The 19,185-nt window shown below is 39.2% G+C and overlaps 1 protein-coding gene across 5 annotated transcripts in view; it reads left to right on the forward strand.

Annotated features, from left to right (window-relative positions):
• Kiaa0825 (KIAA0825 ortholog) overlaps window positions 1-19,185 on the forward strand; it is a 427,087-nt gene that overhangs the window by 27,291 nt on the left and 380,611 nt on the right. For all 5 annotated transcript variants that reach the window (XM_045133785.1, XM_045133788.1, XM_045133787.1 and 2 more), the window contains exon 2: window positions 18,880-19,011. In XM_045133785.1, coding sequence (XP_044989720.1) covers window positions 18,881-19,011 — 131 coding nt within the window. In that variant the 5' untranslated portion in view covers window position 18,880. The remainder of the gene's footprint in view (window positions 1-18,879; window positions 19,012-19,185) is intronic.

Genomic DNA, 19,185 nt, shown 5'->3' on the forward strand with positions numbered 1-19,185 from the left:
GGGAAGCAAGTGTGAGAAAGCAAAATTGACACTGACACTCTCTATTATTTGCAGCTTGGATCATGATGACTGTGTTGATATGCTAGATTCACTGCTGAGATATGTTAAGCAGCAAATAAAATAAAAAGCAAGTTTAGTGAAGGATTTTTAGATTCAACATGAAGAATTCAGTATTTATTTTCACTGATTGCTTTTTAAGTAGATTTTTAAGTTGTTTCATATGAAATTGTTTTAGCCATCAATAAATTAATCCTTGTGTTGAGCTACAGTATCAAAAAGTGTACAGTCAATGCTCTATGACGAAAGATTCAGATAAATTAAATAAAGAAGTAGATCTGTGGATTAAAAATATAATTTTATAAGTAGAAGAGTCTTTAATGTCATTTTCCACCAATTTCACTTTTTTGTGAATGGAAACTAGAGTTTTCAGACATTACATTTAAATTTGATTTGATAGCCCAAGTGTTATACATCTAGATTGTCTACCACAGGTGTATTTTCTGTTTAAAAATAAATATTGATATAATTTTTAAAAGACATTCAAAAATGATTAAAGCACAATGATATAGTTTCTTTTCTGTTTAAAGATAATATACAAATTATGTCATTATGGTTATATTAATTTTAAATAACATCTCTATGAAGAAGTAATTGCTTTCCATAAATATAATATTTTTTACTGAAAACATCCTTCTTAGAAAGAATTGTAGCTAGGAGACTGTTTCTAGATGTCAACCAAGGAAAGGTAAAGTAGGAAAATAAGCATGAAGAAATGTCTATCAAAGTAGCAACTGACATTGTGGCAACCATTTGGAGTAATGAAATGACCAGATTTATTTTGTAAGATAAGAATTAAAGTGTTTAAGTACAAGGCAGACACCAGTGGAATGTCTTGCAAATCCATTCGTCTTCGTTCTGAAACAGACTGCATGAGTTAGTGCGCGTCCTGTACAACGTCCTCCTGGCAGGTGTTGGGGCAGGACTCCAGACGACCCCGTTCAGCACTGCGAAGACCAAGGTGAAGGCTCCTACACCGCCCCTCAGGTTGACAAGTCCCTGAGAATGACTTAGAACTCCGGAAACTCCTAGTGTCACTGCCAACCTGACTGGCCTTGGAATCACCCAAGGAGATGCTCTTCTCAGTATATTTATGACGCGTTTCTAGAAAAGTTTAGCAGAACAGGGAAGGCCCACCCTGGAATTGGGACCCAGACTGATTGCAAAGAAACAAAAGAGAAAGTGAGCCGAGCACCAGAATGCATGATTTCTGCGAGCTGACGGCGGACACATGTGAACAGCTGCTTCTGCTCCAGGGACCATGCTTCCCCACCACGACCACCACGGACTGCACAGCCCTCCAGCCGTGGAACAGCAGAAGTCCTTCCTGTGTTCGTTTGCTTTGGCCAGGTGTTTTGTCACAGCAGTGAGAAAAGCACTCGTACACACTTGTACTTCCAGCTGTATTTATCACAAAGGCGAAGGCTCAAACAGACAGAGTTAACAGGGCAAAGTAAGCTTGTAGAATGTGACCCAGAATTTCCATGTGTTATCTGAGTAGGCAGTACTCTCAAGACATGGTTGTGTTTGACGACCTGACAACTCCCTGAATGAACCTCTTTGTCATTATTGAGGCAACTGATTAAATCATTAGTTATTGCTGATTGAACTCAATTTAAAGCCCCTTTCCCCTGCTTAAAGGTTGAGGGTATGGTGTGGGGAGAAGAGGAGGAGAGGAAAGTGCCAGCCCAGTGAATGCTCCAGGGGTTTGCTCCTCTGGTGAATAGTTCCCACTCTGATGCTTTCTAGGGGCCCACAAGGGATTTCCTCCTCAGCAGAAACCCAGTCCTAAAATATTCCAAAGGTCTTTGTTTTTCCAGAAAGGGAAAGGAGACCAAAACCCAAATAAGGATTTGTTACTATACTAAGAGATAGGAGTACGTGAAGCCAGATGGGAAGACTGTCCATTGATCTCAGCATGAAATAATGCCTAATTTTGGGTCACTAATAAACAGAGGGAGAAATAGAATTTAAGACAAAGAACAGAAGTAAGCAAACTTTTTCCATTATAAATGACCAGTAAGTATTTTAGGCTTTGTGTACCTCAGACACCTCCTGTTGCATATTCTTTTTTTTTGTTGCTTTGTGTTGTGTATTGTTTTTTAAACAAGACATGAGAAGTACCAAAATCACTCTTAGTGGGAAGATCATACAAAACAGGCTATATTTGTTTGCTGGTGCCAGATTTAGTATACAATGACAAAGGACAGAGAGATTGCACGGGTAATGAATCTGTAATGCAGGAAGAGAAGCTGTGATAAGGAAAAGATTCTGAATTAAGTTTTAGACATGTGCAATTATCTAATGGAATTATCTAGTGTAATTGCTTGGAAAATGTGTTGGTGTTTTGGAGGAAGGACTAGAGACAGTGATATAGACTTTGGAATTTCAACACAGTGATGATAGTTGAAAGAGATTGTCTAGTAAAAGCATGTAGAATCAAAACAAAACTGTAACTCCAGCTGAAGGGGGTAGGAACAGAAGGAAGCACTATAGAATGGAATAAAGAAATTCAGAAACACTGTGCAATAAGAACTAGTAGGCAGATATTTTTGTTGTGTGCACAAAACAATCCAACGAATAAAATGAAAACACATTAAGAATATCAAATACATAAGAGCAGAACAGATATTATATATTAAAGCAAACATTTTAAAAAGAAGCAGTAATTTATGTGAAGAATGCTCATTAAAACTGTTTAAGATAAGAAGCTATATCAAGGGGAGTAATATCTTTCCATCTTACATACGTGGCTGAGGCCCCGATAACAAAAGGCAAGTTAATAATAGAAAAATATAAGATGGGCATGATGGTTGTATGCCTTTAAGCCTAGCAGTTGGGAGGCAGAGGTAGGAGGATTGCTGTGAGTATGAGGCCACCTTAAGTCTACATAGTAAGTTTCAGGTTAGCCTTGGCTAGAAATTATAATAAAAATAATAGAAAAAAACATACAGATTGTGTAATATAAATTTTATATACATGCGAGGCTTCAGAAACAAAGACTAGAAGGAATGAGGAAACTTGTGCATTTTTCTGGCAGTCATATGGATGTATATGATCCATTTGTCATAAACAGAGTGAACTCAGCAAGGCCTGCTTGTCAGATTATTTTCTGTGCCTGTGACTTTAGAGATTAGAAGTTTCCTTTCCTTTGGGTACCCCATTCCAGGGTGAGACTGAAATGAGAATCTCATGACCTTTAGAGAAAGAAGATCAGAGAATTCTTTCATGGCCTACTTCAAGGGAGAAGGGTAGGAAGAAGGTCTTTCAGACTATAACTTTTCTTTTTCTTTAAATGGTTTTTTGAGGTAAGATTTTACTCTAGCCCAGGCTGACCTGGAATTCACTATGTAGTCTCAGGGTGGCCTTGAATTCACAGCGTTCTTCCCACTTCTGCCTCCCAAGTGCTGGCCTTAAGAGCATGCACCACCACGCCTGACTTATAACTCTTTTCTTAAGGGCTAAAAGATATCTAGTGGTGATATGCCCTCAGGTTCGTCATAGTTCTTATGACATTATCTACAGTAAGTATCAGCAATGAAGAGGCTTATTAGTTCAGTAAATAATTCTCTAGATAAACCAAAAATAATGTTCAGGTAGGCAGTAGAAAAGGGAAAGGTTAAATTGTGTCTATCTCATAAAACTAAAAGAAAAACATATAAACAGATAAAGCTAAGAACTGTACTAATCCAAAGGCCTCACCCAACAAAATCCATGAGCTTTCTCTTTGGAGGTAGGAATTAAATAGATTCTTAATAATCAAGAAAGTTGAGCCTGTTTATAATCAGTTCAGAGGGATATTTTATGAAAAAAAGTTATGATTCATGAATTAAAGCCCTGGAAAAGAAAGAATATTACAATGAAACTTTTTTTTTTTCATCAAACTAATTTTAAACCAATAAGTAATTCTTCCATTGTTTTAATATAACCATTCTAAATGCCTAGCTAATTCATACTAATTAACATTTTAGGACAAATTCTTCAACCCTTAAAACATACTTTCCTAAGAATCAAAATCCTTTAGAAACATCCATTTTGAAGTACCCATTTTGATACAAAATGTGTCCTGAGTTCAAAATCTCATTATCTAGTTATTAAGAATTCCTTTAAAATATAATTCATGTCACAAAAACTATTTTTTATTATTCCCAAATGATGACACATATGCAACTTCTTTTTAAAAAGTGGTCCATGGTCTGGAGAGATGGCTTAGCAGTTAAGGCGCTTGCCTGTAAAAACTAAGAACGCATGTTCAAATTTCCGGGTCCAAAGTAGCCAGAGGCAGTGACACAAGCATGCAATGTTGCAATATACCACAAGGGGGCGTACACATCTGGAGTTCGTTTACAGTAGGCTGAAGGTCCTGGCCTCTCTGCATCTCTCTCTCTCCCTCCCTCCCTCCCTCTCTCTCTCTCTCACAAATAAAAATAATAAAAAGTGGTCCATAACTTAAATTTTATACTAATGCAGATGTACTTTTCTACATTAATAAAACTTACTATATTGAACATTCATTGATAAATCATTAACCTCATAGCATATGACATTATTTGTTCTATTTCAAAGTATGTAATCATATGGCTGAAATAGGAGTGCCAAAAATGATAAAATTAAAATTCATTTTCATATTATCTCAGCTTAACGAAGATAGCAAGACTTGAATATTGAAGATTATAAAGAGTATTAAAATAAAAATATTTTATAAAGAAAAATTACATTTTAAAATAAAGCAATGCAAGGGTAGCTAGATGTCTCAGTGGTTGAAGGCATTTGCTTGCAAAGCTTGTCAGTCTAGGTTCAATTCCCCAGTACCCACATAAAATCAGATACACAAGTGGAGCATGTGTCTGAAGTTTGGTTGCAATGGCAATAGGCCCTGGTGTGCCCATATGTGCATGTTCTCTCTCTCAAGTAAATAAGTAAGAATATTTTTAAATTTTATTTATTTGAGAGGGAAAAAGGCAGAGAGAGACAGGGAGAGAATGAGCACGCCAGGGCCTCTAGCCACTACAAACATCAGATATATTTGCCACCTTGTGCATCTGGCTTATATGGGTCCTGGAGAATCTCACCTGGATCCTTAGGCAAGTTCCTTAACCACTAAGCCATCACTCCAGCCCAATAAAGATATTTTTATGAATAACTGAAAGGAATGTCAGTTTGGGTGACTAAATCAAATGACAATTCTGTTTGCTTGTCAAAATATATAATGTTCTCTGACTGGTCCTGTCAACTTCTATTTTAGATGCACACACATATAAACCATTAGTATAGGAGTTATAATAAAGTATCAAACTTTATAACTAGATGCCTTTTGTAACTAATATGTTAAAGTGATTGCTTAACTATTTTTTTCTCAATTTTTATTAACATTTTCCATGATTATAAAAAATATCCCATGGTAATACTCTGCCTCCCCCACTTAACTGTATTTTTATAGACATTTTAGACCATTCAGTTATACTTAAGTACTTCTGTAATTATTTGCAGAAAGTATAGCAGTTTTAAGAAGGAAAATATGTTAATAAGAGTCAAGAAGAGAAATTAAATTAGATAGGAAGTTCTCTGCTTCCTAATATAAGACTGCAATGTGTAAGGTATTTTAAATGACCCAGCAAATTGAGTCTTATTTGAGTCTTATTTCAGTGTTTGGAGCTTGCTAGAATTAAAAATCTTCAACTCCAATATAAAGAAAGGAGCTGGTGGAAATTCCATAGTATTTTAGGGGAAAATACAACATTAAAGTTTTTGTTTGTTTTTAATCACAATTGTATACATTTTCTAAAAAGGCCATTTATAATATTCCTAGAAATAACTGCAAATATCACCACATGTGAAGGATAAATAAATGTTTTAAAGTATGAGTCTATACAGAGAGTTTCTTTATATAGCATTGTGGTTAAGTTTTTAAAGTAATCGGAATCCCAAATTTACCACTTCTTGTGACCTTGAGCAAGTCAGGAAGTTTTCTGTGCCTCACTTTCAACAACCTTGATCTGGCGATTATAGTAGTACCTATGCTCTAGTTAAGAACTAAATGAGTTCATGTGTATGAAGCATTTACAACAGTGCATGACCCATACAAGTGTTACTTGAGTCAGCTGTTATCATTTCATCGGTGTTAATCCATGTCTCAATGTAATTTCATAAAACTACATAAGAATTTCAAGATTTAGTAAAACTTAAATGTTGAATTATAAATTACTAACTGCCTTTGTGAATCATGTATAAAGAATACTTTTGTTTGTTTGTTTGTTTTGGTTTTTCAAGGTAGGGTCTTATTCTGGCTCAGGCTGACCTGGAATTCACTATGCAGTTTCAGGGTGGCCTCGAACTCTCAGTGATCCTCCTACCTCTGCCTCCCAAGTGCTGGGATTAAAGGCGTGTGCCACCACGCCCGGCAAGAATACTTTTTGACTATATATGGATAGAAAAGTAAAAATAAGTCAGACCAGAAGCAAAGGCCATTGTAAGCTTAAGCTTGACAACCTGGTCAGAATTTGGCTTTACTATTTATGAAACAAAACAAACCATACCAGCAATACAAGGATAATGTAAATAATACCAATAGCAAGGATGCATGATGTCACATGCTAGTAAGATTCTTTGAAGTGTCATTTTTACCATGTGCAGTCTTACCAAAAGTCAGTTAACCTCAGAAATTTTGTGCTAAGTGACAAATCTGCAAAGTTGGAAGATCTTAGGCACATGGGTTAGCTGCTGTGTTTTAGGGAGCTCATGGCTTAGTAGTTTTATAAGGAATATGCCTACTAGCATAAAATAATAACTTGCTTTCTCATATTTCTTGTTCTATCATATTAAATGATGTGGGCAAAATGGATATTAAGGGGCTAGCAATAGTCCAAGGTAGTTTGGTTCTGATCCTGCAATATGTCATCTCTCCATGATCCCGGGGGTTCTTCTATCAGTCGATTCAGCCTTCTTTGAGAGAGATACATCACTTTTCAGGCACTTGAGTTCATAGTATTAGTTGTATAGTTAAGTCTATTGAAATCATTGACTTGAGGAATACCAAAATATGTCCTTCCTCTGAGAGCTCTTACAAAACACAATGAATTTATAACTTGAAAAAGTCCTAAGCCCCCCCAAATCTACACCATCTCATTCCACTCATACCAGTGAGGAACATGAGCTCCTTCCCTTTACAGAGATTGACTTATGTAAGGTTACATGGTAATTAGTAGAGCCAGGATCAAAATGACTCACTTGGCTTAGTGACACACAAATGTGTTTTAGTACAGACAGGTCATCATTTGAAATATGTTCAGTTCTCTGTGGAACGTAGGTATTTTCAATTAGTCATAATACAGAGCTTCTTTGCCATGTTTATTAACAGTTTGTGTTAGACCCTGGTAGTGACTGGGAGCCTGGGGGTGGTGGCTCATGCCTTTACTCCCAGCACCCAAAAGGCATTCTGCCATGATATTCCTTGACCAAACTCGTTAGTCTATTGCTTTTTTAATCTTTTTGTTTTTTATTATGAGAGCATGTGCACAAGAGAGAGGAGGGAGAATTGGCACACCAGAGCCTAAGTCACTGTGATTGAACTTCAGACATGTATACCACCTTGTGTGCATGTATCACCTTGTGAGTCTGGCTTACATAGGGTCTGGGGAGTCAAATTTGGGTCCTTAGGCTTTGCAGGTAAAGTACCTTCTCCACTAAGCCATCTCTCCAGCCCTATCTATGGCTTTTAAATATTTATTTATTTATGAGGATGGAGAAAGATAGAATGGGCATGCCAGGACCTCCTGCCACTGCAAACAAACAAAAGATGTGCATGTCATATTTTTGTGTGGAGAATTGATCATGGTCCAGCAGGCTGTGCAAATGAGTGTCTTTAACTCGTGAGCCATCTCCCAACCTGTCCATTGCTTTTCAAACTTAGCTTCACTCCAGTTCTCATAACACAGGCAGAATTCATCCACTTTCTTTGCCAGAATATCACATGTACTGCCTCTAGCCCAGCTCCCAATAGAGTCTTTGTTTCTCTTTGGAACTTCATGAGTTAAGCATTTAAGTTCCATTATTTCTCTTGGTTTTCTGGTCTGCCAGACTTCCCTCAGAATGCCCTGTTAAGCTGTGCTTACAACATTATTAAGTTTTTCTTGTTCAAAGTTCCAAATTCTTTTTTTTTTTAAATTTTATTTATTTATTTGAGAGTGACAGACACAGAGAGAAAGACAGATAGAGGGAGAGAGAGAGAATGGGCGCGCCAGGGCTTCCAGCCTCTGCAAACGAACTCCAGACGCGTGCGCCCCCTTGTGCATCTGGCTAACGTGGGACCTGGGGAACCGAGCCTCGAACCGGGGTCCTTAGGCTTCACAGGCAAGTACTTAACTGCTAAGCCATCTCTCCAGCCCAAAGTTCCAAATTCTTTTATGTTCCTTTGGCAAACCAGTTCCAAAAGACCCACATAAGTAAGTTTATCACAGCATTACCCCCACTTCTCAGTACCAGTTTTCTATATCAGTTACTTTCTCCTTTCTGTGAACTAATACCTGATTAGAAGCAGTTTAGGAAAGGAAAGAGTGTATTTTGGCTCACAGTTCTGGAAAGTAGAGGCCATCATGGCATGGAAAACATGAAAGAAGCCAGGCTGCAAAACCTCAGGCTTGCCCTGAATCACCTACTTCCTCCAGCAAGGCCCTGCCTCCTAAAGGTCCCTAAGCTTTGCAGAAAGTGCTGCTAGCTGAGGACCAAATATTCCAACACCTGAGCCTATGAGGCATTCGCCTCACAAACAAAGCAGCCGTCATAGCTGGTAGCGCCCCTCCTGGACTGCTTTTGCTTTCTCTTAAAGGGTCTGGTAATCCCGCTTTCATTCAAGAGTGTTGTTAACTGTGTATGCACAGTTTGTACAGTTTTGATAGTTCTTTCATTGTTGATGTTTTCAAATTTTTAATTTTTGCATTTTTATTAAACACTTGCTATATTTCATAAGGTACGATCTCTGTGACTTGTGTTCCGTGGGCTTGTGAATTCCATAGCTGTTAGACAGAATATTCTATAGATGTGTGCTAGGTAAATTTTATCTGTTATGCAATTTAGCTCTACAGTTTCTTTGTTGATCTTCGGGACTAGAGAACTACCTTTAGATAAAAGTGGTTTATTGACATCATCAACTACTATTGTATCTGGACAGATCTGTGTGCCCTTTATGTGTAGTAGTGTTTGTTTTATGAAGTTGAGTATAGTAATACCTTGTATATAAAATTCATAACTATGATAACTTCCTGATTTTCCCTTTATTAATATATAGTGACCTTATTTATCACTTATAATTTTGCCTTGAACTCTGCTATATCAAATGTGAGCATACCTGCTCTTGATTGCTTATTCATTCTGTTTGTTTGAAATATTTTTTTTTAACAACTTTATTTATTTGAGAGAGATAGAGGGAGAGAGAAATAATGGGCACACCAGGGAATCTTGCAGCTGCAAAGGAACTCCATATGTATGTACCACCTTGTGTATCTGGCTTACGTGGGTCCTGGGGAATTGAACTTGGGTCCTTTGGCTTTGCAGGCAAGCGACTTAACCGCTAAGCCATCTCTCTAGTCCCCTGAAATATTTTTTTATCCTTTTACTTGTGTGTGCTTTTGCTTGTAAGTTGAATTTCTATTAGGTAACTAACAGTTCAATGTTATTTTTAGGTATATGCAGCCCATCTGTGTCTCATTTACAGTTATAATTGAGGGATACACATTAATTTCTCTGTTCTTCATCTTAGAGAATTTGTGGTTTATTCAGGTAAATATGTTTGGTTCTCTCTTATTTCTCACTGGTTGATCTAGTTTCCTAGTATGAGTTAGGCTTTTCCAAGCTATTGTATTTGTATGTAACTTTCTCTACTGTGCAGTATTCCTTTATGTATTTTCTGTAATTCTGGCTTAGGAGTAGTTATGGTTTACTTTATTGTATGCTTATCATGGAAGTCTTTCTTCTTTAATTTTAAAGGGTATATTTATTGCATATAGTACTCTTGTTGGTAGTTATTTTTGTTTCAGGGTTTAGAATAAGTCAGTCCGTGGTGTTCTGGGCTTCTGTTGAGATGTCTGCTATTATCCTGGTGGCTTTGCTTTGTGTGTAATTTAGTGCATCTCTTCTAGCTTTTGGTGTATTTCATTCTCTACTCTTGGCATTGTAACTAATATAAATTGGAAAGTTTCCTCTCTGGTCTTATTTGGAGTTTTAAATGCTTCATGTATTTGGATGGCCAAAGGGAACACTAAGGTTTTTTTAAATCTTTTTTTTTGTATGATTTGTATATAATATAATTTTGTATAATTGTATAACTATGGGATATGGTAAGTTTGAGAAGATGGAGAAGTAAGGACAGGTATACTTTCTCACCCTCTTGAAATCCTATTTGAAAGACATATAGGAAAGCAGTGTTGAGAGAAGTAAGAGGTGTCATTGGAATATATTTTGAGGAATTGAACATACAGAGTCTCAGTAGTTAAAGACACCAAAAGCATGAAAACCGTATTCTACAGGCAAACAAGGATATTGTTAAAGTAGTAAACTTAAGCTCTGGCATAATGCCAACTTCACAAACAAAAAGTAAAGATTAAAGTGGCTGTTAAATGTCTTATCAAGGAGAGACTAATAGAGCATTGTTTTGAGAAACTGAGCAAGTTTGCTTCTTATTATAGTATAGTAGTAGCCTTTTTGGAATTATTTAGAAAAAAACCCTGAAAATACAGGTTGTTACAGCACACTTCATGGCTATTGACCAGAGTATAAAAAAAAAAGAAAGAACCTACATTACACCTAAACATCTAAAAAGATCTGGTTAAAAATAAAAAGAGAGATCTACCCCAAGTGGAAAAATGAAACTAAAATCATGTCACTGTAAATTTATTACTTGCACAAAACTTCATCTGCATGCTTTCTCCATTCTCAAACCCTAAGGTGAAACTTAAGGTCAGATGAACACAGTAAATTCCCACAATATCCAACCCACTCTCCAGAGCAGAGATCTTTTCAGTAGCACTGTACTTGTGATGAGAGAGAAAACCCTTGCTAGGGTAGGAGTAAAGGGAAATGTTCCACCTCTATGAAGGTTCCAGACTTTGAATTTGATAGAATATATTGGCAAAAGGCAGATTAATAGAAGAAGAAGCCATATAATTTATTAGTATGACTACAGACGACATAGGAAGATGAGTACCTAGCAACCCGCTGCAGTTGAGAAACTCATGTCTTGTAAAAAGATTGGGGATAGGCATTGTTGAGAGATAGTAAAGAACAAATTGTTTGTAAATTGTCGCCTTTAAAATTGGAGTGGGACAGGTGATAGTACTTTGTGACAAAGTTGTTCTATATGTTATGCATTTTCAATTTTCTTTTCAATAGATACATATTTAATCTTCCTTGGTTAATGAGACTTAAGAAAGAAGGTCGAAGACACTTGCATTTCTGAGCGTCTTTTTGTCATATAAAGGAACTGCAAAGTACCTTTACGGAGAAACCATAGATTAGAGAGACCACGATTCTGAGCTCGCTTGTTTTCTGCCCTATTTGGGAGACATAGCCATGAATTTAGAAGACTTAGCACCTGGAATTTTCCTATCCAGAAATGAGCAAACTGCTTCGAAAAGCAGAGCCTGAGAAGAAAGCAAGCTAATTCCAAGTCTGCCCATCCCAGGAATATCAGAAAAGCTATTTGTACAGAACATAAAATATTCTCCCAGTTCTTTCCTATAGTTTATTCCATATTTCATTTTCATAGTTCATTCCCAGTTTGTTGTTATAGATCATTCCCACAGTCTTCAATTTATTTTTATTTATTTATTTATTTTGGTTTTTCGAGGTAGGGTCTCACTCTAGCCCAGGCTGACCTGGAGTCCACTATGTAGTCTCAGGGTGGTCTTGCACCCACAGCAATCCACCTACCTCTGTCTCCCAAATTGTGGGATTAAAGGTGTGGGCCACCACACCCGACTTCAAACTTATTTTTTAAAAATATTTTATTTATTTATTTGAAGGAGAGAGAAAGAGGCAGATAGGGAGAGAAAGAATGGGCGTTCCAGGGACTCCAGCCACTGCAAATGAACTCCAGATGCATGCATTACCTTGTGCATCTGGCTTTACATGGGCATTGAGAAATCAAACCTGGATCCTTTGATTGTGCAGGCAAGTGCCTTAACCACTAAGCTACCTCTCCAACACTATAACTTATTTTTTAAAGTTAGTTAATTAATGTGTGTGTGTGTTGGTTGGGGGGTGTGCACATGACATGGCACTTACGTTGTGTCAGAGAATACTTTGAAGTGTCCGTGCTCCACCTTCTGTGAGACAGTGACTCTTGCTGCTATAAACAAATCCGGCCTGCACAGTTCAGATTACTCTGGCTCTGCCTCTCATTGTCGTGGGCACACTGGCATCAGAGATGCATGCACCACTTTATTTCCAGATTTATTTGCGTGCTGGTGAAATTGGACACAGGCCAGCAATAGCACCTTTAACTATTAAGCCATCTTCCAGGCCTCTTACAACCTCTTTTAATTCAGTGTCAGGTGTCAAAGTACTATACTTGGGGATATTGTTTACTGAGTCTAACCACTAACAGCCAATATGTACCAATCTCATTACTGTTAATAAGAGTGCTCAACCAAGGGCCATTTTGGCCAGGGCTTCTTACTGTTAATAAGAATGCTCATCCAAGGGGCATTTTGGCCAGGGCTTTTTTTGTTTGTTTGTTTGTTTGTATTTTTGAGGTAGAGTCTCACTCTAGCCCAAGCTGACCTGGAATTCACTATGTAATCTCAGGGTGGCCTTGAACTCGTAGTGATCCACCTACCTCTGCCTCCCAAGTGCTGGGATTAAAGGTGTGCGCCACCACGCCCAGCTGGCCAGGGCTTCTTAAACTCTTTTCCACTCACAACCCCTTTCACCCAAGAAATTTTTCTCATGCGATGAAATGGGTGTACGTGTTTATTTTTATATAAAGAATTCTTTCTTGGCTGAGTATACTGCAGGGCTATTACATTAACCTTTGCTGAGGAGATCCAAACAGACATCTGTTAACTCAGATAGGGCACCCACAACAGACCAAAATACAGTTTCACCAGAGTTCAGCTTGGTGAACTAAAGGGTTTATTGAGATTACTTACCAAGTATGGGTGAGGATGAGGAGTTGGGTGAGGATGAGGAGTTACTTGCAGCAGCAAGAATGGCTCAAAGGCAGCTGCATCACCAGAACGCTTACCTATCCCAGTGTGGGTGAAGACTCATGAAAGCCGTGTCACTGAAGCTCCCTGCAGGGCTTTCTCAGCTGCTGGGAGTCTCCTTTCCCCAGCACTTCATGGCCAGTATGAGCGTGGGGCGGGACCTTGTGGATCTTGTTTTAGGACCTTCTTGATATTTGTGCATTGTTTTCTTCTGGAGTTTCTTGGGCCTCCCTCAGGAGGGGATGTTTCAATTTGGAGTGCATTGGTATATGACAAGGATATAAAGCATCATCAGTGGTTTTCCAAGTTAATTAATATTTTGATTAATCATCAATGACGAGAACACAATTTCACATATGTACTACAAAACGACAGAAGGTTTACTGCCATTTTAGAAATTGGTGGATATTTTTTTCTAATCCCAAACCAAATTTCATTTAATTTTAATTAATTTATTTTTTTGTTCACAACTTCCATAATTACATACAGTAAACCATGGTAATTCCCAACCCCCTACTTTCCCCTTTGCGACTCCACCCTCCATCATATCCCCTCCCCCTCTCCAATCAGTCTCGTTTTTGTTTTTTTTTTTAATTTGAGAGCGACAGACACAGAGAGAAAGACAGATAGAGGGAGAGAGAGAGAATGGGCGCGCCAGGGCTTCCAGCCTCTGCAAACGAACTCCAGACGCGTGCGCCCCCTTGTGCATCTGGCTAACGTGGGACCTGGGGAACCGAGCCTCGAACCGGGGTCCTTAGGCTTCACAGGCAAGTGCTTAACCGCTAAGCCACCTCTCCAGCCCAGTCTTGTTTATTTTTGATGTCATCTTTTCCTCCTATTATAATGTATAGGTAATGTCAGATATTGTGAGTTCATGGATGTCCAGGCTATTTTATGTCTAGAAGAGTGCAAATAAGTTTTACCCTTCCTTTTAGCTCTTACATTCTTTCTGCCACATCTTCTGCAATGGATCCTGAGCCTTGGAAGGTGTGATGGAAATGCTTCCCCTCAAGGGCTCAGAAAAAATTCAAACCAACCACTCAGCAGCAGTTTTTGTGTTTTTTTTTTTTTTTGGTTTTCCAAGGTAGGGTCTCACTATAGCCCAGGCTGACCTGGAATTCACTATGGAATCTCAGGGTGGCCTTGCGAGTGCTGGGATTAAAGGAGTGTGCCACCACGCCCGGCTTCAGCAGCAATTTTTAAAATCAAAATTCAAACATGGTACAGTCCAAGGATATTCTGCTAATTTGCTGAGAAATGATGGTAGGGAAGTAAGGCTTTTTTTTTAAATTCAACTAAACCATTTCATTCCTGTAAGGACAGAAAACTTTGTACATTAAAGCACATTATGATGCATAAGAAGATAGTCTTAAATTTGAGCTGAGGTGTTTCCAACCATTTTCCCTGGTGTTGAGTGGCATGAAGGCATGCAAGGTGCAAAGTGAGTGTTTAGAACCAAGGCGGCAATGAAGTTACACAGTGCAGCTCAGGCGAGCATGGGGAGAGATCTTCAGATTCAGTGCACGTTTGAATTTACTTTGTTCCTCACACATTCAGTAACATTTTACTATTGCCAGCACTCCTTTGTACAGTCTCGGTACATCCAGAACATCTTCAGGTCCCCACTGCAAACCATAGTCTATCCTCACAGCCCATGCAATGGCCTTGTTTGACCTTCAGTACAGGGTTTATTTTAACCCTATTCCCTATTCCACATTTCAGTAGCCGTTTCTGAAACTTCATACAATGTTCACTGGTCTCTATATACAGGCATATCACCCTGTTTTACATGCTGCACCTTAGAAGAAGCTCCTGGAACCATGTGTACCTTATTATCAACTTCCATTCATATTTCATGGTTCCATAATTAATACCAGGTTATGTAGCAAGTCAGCCATTTTGTTAATCCTGGAAGGAAATAAAATTTGATTTTCTGTCCTTTCTACAAGGTGTCACATTGGCTCATTATACTGATGACATTATACTAATTGGATCAAATGAGCAGGAGGTAGCCACCACTCTGGAGTTGCTGGTACAGAATGTGTACAACATTCAGCCTTTTCCTGGGTGGATTTCACCCTTAGGCACCTTTTCTGTTGTTGCAATGGAAAGCAGGTGGCCCACCCTTAACGGTGGAAATCTGTTTAACAATAGGAGCTTTAGCAACCAAAAACCAGTCTCTGTAACTTTAAACTTGCCTGAATTTGTCCAACTTTATTTTTATTTATTTATTTTATTTTTATTTTTATTTTTTTGTTTTTGTTTTTCGAGGTAGGGTCTCACTCTAGCTCTGGCTGATCTGGAGTTCACTATGTAGTCTCAGGGTGGTCTCAAACTCATAGCAATCCTCCTACCTCTGCCTCTCAAGTGCTGAGATTAAAGGCTTGCACCACCACACCAGGCACTAATTTTTCCAACTTTAAATCTTAGATCTTTTAGTTCTTTACCTTCCACCATGCACACAAGTACTTACTTTTAAATTTGACCTTGTTCAAATTCTCTGGGTACACACAGCAGAACACAGTCAGTCTTTTCCCACAAAGTTCTCTGCTGTCTCTATTTCCCCTTTGAAAGAAAGTTCATAAGCCAACACAATTCTCTCTGCATTTAGCATTTTAAAACTCTCACCAGAATAGCCATAAAATTTGGTTTATCACTCTGTAAGGCTTCTGAAGTCCCAAGTACCAAGTTCTGCCATATTCCTCCAGCACACAGGTTCTAAAAGATGAAAATCTACATGGTCAGACCCATCCTTAGCAAGACCCCAAACCTCTGGTACCAATTGCTGTTGTAGTCAGCTCCACACCGCTGGGACAACCATCCAAGCAGACGCCATTTATGGGAGGGTGGGATTTATTTCGCTTGCCAGTCCACAGGCAGTTCTATCCATGGTGGAAGAAGCTGGCTCCCTTTTACAGGTCGGGCTTTGTTGCTTTGGGGCCTGTGGAAAGAGAATGTCACAACAAGGCGGAGCAAAGCCTCTCACCTATAGCAGCAGTGAAGTAGAGAGGGTGGGAATCAAGGGTCTCTCTTCTCTTTAATGGCATGCCCCTGGTGCCCTAAGTTTTTTTTTCCCCACTAGATCTTACCTCCTAATATCTCCACGGTATGACAGCAGAGCCTTTAACATTATGTGCATTTGTGGGGTGTGGAGTGCATTTAAGATCAAAACCCTAACACCCTCAACAGTGAAGCTTCCTTCTGTCAGCTTCCTAGCCAATGATGGCCTTTTGTAGCCAGCCGCCTTTGCATCTGGGTTGGGTCATGTAGTTAGTTCTCATCAGGGAATTGTTAGCAGATGTAACAGAGCAGCTTCTTGGGCAGCATGAATAAGATAGTCATTTATTTTTCTACCTTTCTCTTGATCTGCAGGTTCTGTCCTTTCTTCTGTACACAAACCACTTGTTCAGAAACCTTCCTTGGGGTTCTCTGTTAATGCAGCTCCCACTGTGCCCCAGTTCCATGACCTTTAATCATGCCCATTGCTCTGCTCCACTTGACCAGATAGCACTTCATATCATATAGTCTTTTATAGAATATATGTCTTTATGTGTTTTAAAAATTATTTCTCCCACTTGAATAAAACTTTATAATGGCAAGTACTTTACCTTATTACAACCGTATCACAGTCCCTATAGCAGTGCCTGTTTCCAGTCAAACATTCAACATGTAGATATATAAATATATACAAGTGTATGGGTATATGTGCATGTATACATGCACATGCACGTACAGGCACATATGTATGCAGGCGCGCACACACACATTTGAACAAATGAATGAAGTTCTGGTATTGGGGAAGTTCATGTGCTTTAAGGTGTGGCAAGTGCTGAGATCTCGAGGAGGTGCTAAGACAACTGGGAAAATTGCTTTGCTCACACAAAAGCAGGGCCAAGGGAGATGAGGCTTTAAAGGTTTGGGGCTACACAAAGTCCTCCTCAGTCTGTTGACAAGGGTGGTGAGACGATCTTCAGTTCTAGCTGCAGCCACCCCTCTTTACAGTGGTTTCCAGGGGCTGTGGTTTCTCTTACAGTTCTTATTTATGAGAAGCAAGAGGATGCTTGAGCCCTCCCTAAAGGCTGGTGTGCTTTGCACCTTTTCTGTGTGAAAATAGTTATACCTAGTGACAAAACACCTAGCTTAATAACACCCTACTTCTCCCATTTTTATATTTAATGTGCCTATAAAGGGATATTTTTATTTTTGGTCTAGTATCACATCTTGAGATAGGCTTCTTTCTCCTCATTTTATCTAAACTGACTTTTTTTTCTTGTTAGATATGGACTTTTTTTTTTTTTTTTTTTTTGAGGTAGGGTCTCACTCTAGGTCAGACTGACCTGAAATTCACTCTGTAGTCTCAGGGTGGCCTTGAACTCATGGTGATCCTCCTACCTCTGCCTCCCAAGTGCTGGGGTTAAAGGAGTGCGCCACCATGCCCAGCCAGATACGGACATATTTTGTATGTAAACATCACATGTTGGTACCATCCTTTCCCTTGTCCATACCCCTTTTCTGAAGAGGCCTGCCTCATTGGGGATGCAGGTCAACCCCATGGGGGTTGTGGGTCATGCATTATAGGGGCAGCAGTCAGTAATGGGGGAGAGGCAATGTCTCTGTGAAAAATGTCCCAACATGTGGTTCTTAACAATCAATCCGCCCCCTCTTCCAAAGAATTCCCTGGGCCATGGTGGGAACATTTTAAGTCTTCTTCAGTGATGGGCACTTATGAGCCTCTGTATCTCTGGTTTGGTAGGTGTTGAGTGTCCTCAGTATCTTTCTCCATCATCATTGTGCTGATAGCTTAACTAAGAGAGCAGCATTCTTGCTCATTTCTCCAATTCCTCTGTGGTTTCAGTTGAGGCTGGATGGAGTGCACTGGGTCATTTATCTCCTCAAGTCCAGTTCCCATCTGAAAACCAACAAGAGAGTGAAGTCAGTGCCAGTTAAATGGGATAACCATTGTTAATTTAGAAAGAATTATAAGGGTTTAGACACTTGTGTACTGTACGGTTAGTGGGAACTTGACAGTGGAAAGCAAAATCATTATCTGGATATGATTCTGACTTGTTTCCCAATTCCAGATATGATTTCCTTATCACTGAGCAGATCTGTTAGCTAATCCAAGAGCAGCTGGGTACCCACCATGGCTGTGTGCCACTCTTGCCCTTGTGTGAGCATCGCGTCAGGTTGTTTGCTTCTGAGTCGCTTAGACTTTGAGTTGCTTGGATAGATGTTGGCCACTTTCCTCTGGTAGCTCATGTAGCACCTTCCAGCACTAGATGGGCTAATTATCTGAGGACAGGCTCTCCTCTGGATTCCAATCAGGTCTTTCCATGGTCCATGCTGACAGCAATTGGTGTCTTCAGCTAAACTGTCTTAAATTTTATTCATTTGTTTAGAAGCAGAGAAAGACAGAAGAGAGACAGACAGAGAGAATGGGCACTCCAGGGCCTCCAGCCACTGCAAATGGACTCTAGATAACATGCACTGCTCTGTGCATCTGGCTTTACGTGGGTACTGGGGAATTGATCTCCAATCATTAGGCTTTGCAGGCAAGTGTCTTAACCATTGATCATCTCCCTAACCCGAGACTGATATTTTAAAACTGTTTTTTGTTTCTCAGAATGGATTGGCTCGATGAATGTTCCCATAGTTCCTTTGACCTACAGTGTTTACTGAACTCATGTCCCGGAGATGTGGAGTTTAAGCAGATCTTCAGTGACATTGATGGACAGATGGAGCGGAGCGCTGCAAGGTAAGTACTGCTTGTCATGAAACCCAGGCTGGTGCCCTGAGTCTCCTACTCCGGTTTTAATGTTGGCGGCTTTTATATAATTTCAGGTGATCTTCATCATTAACTCTTGTGAAAAATGCTGTTTTTAGACATCCCTTCTTAAAGTTTAACACAATTGTTTTCTTGTTTTCATTG

This window comes from Jaculus jaculus, chromosome 14 (assembly GCF_020740685.1).
Source record: "Jaculus jaculus isolate mJacJac1 chromosome 14, mJacJac1.mat.Y.cur, whole genome shotgun sequence".
NCBI lineage: Eukaryota > Metazoa > Chordata > Mammalia > Rodentia > Dipodidae > Jaculus > Jaculus jaculus.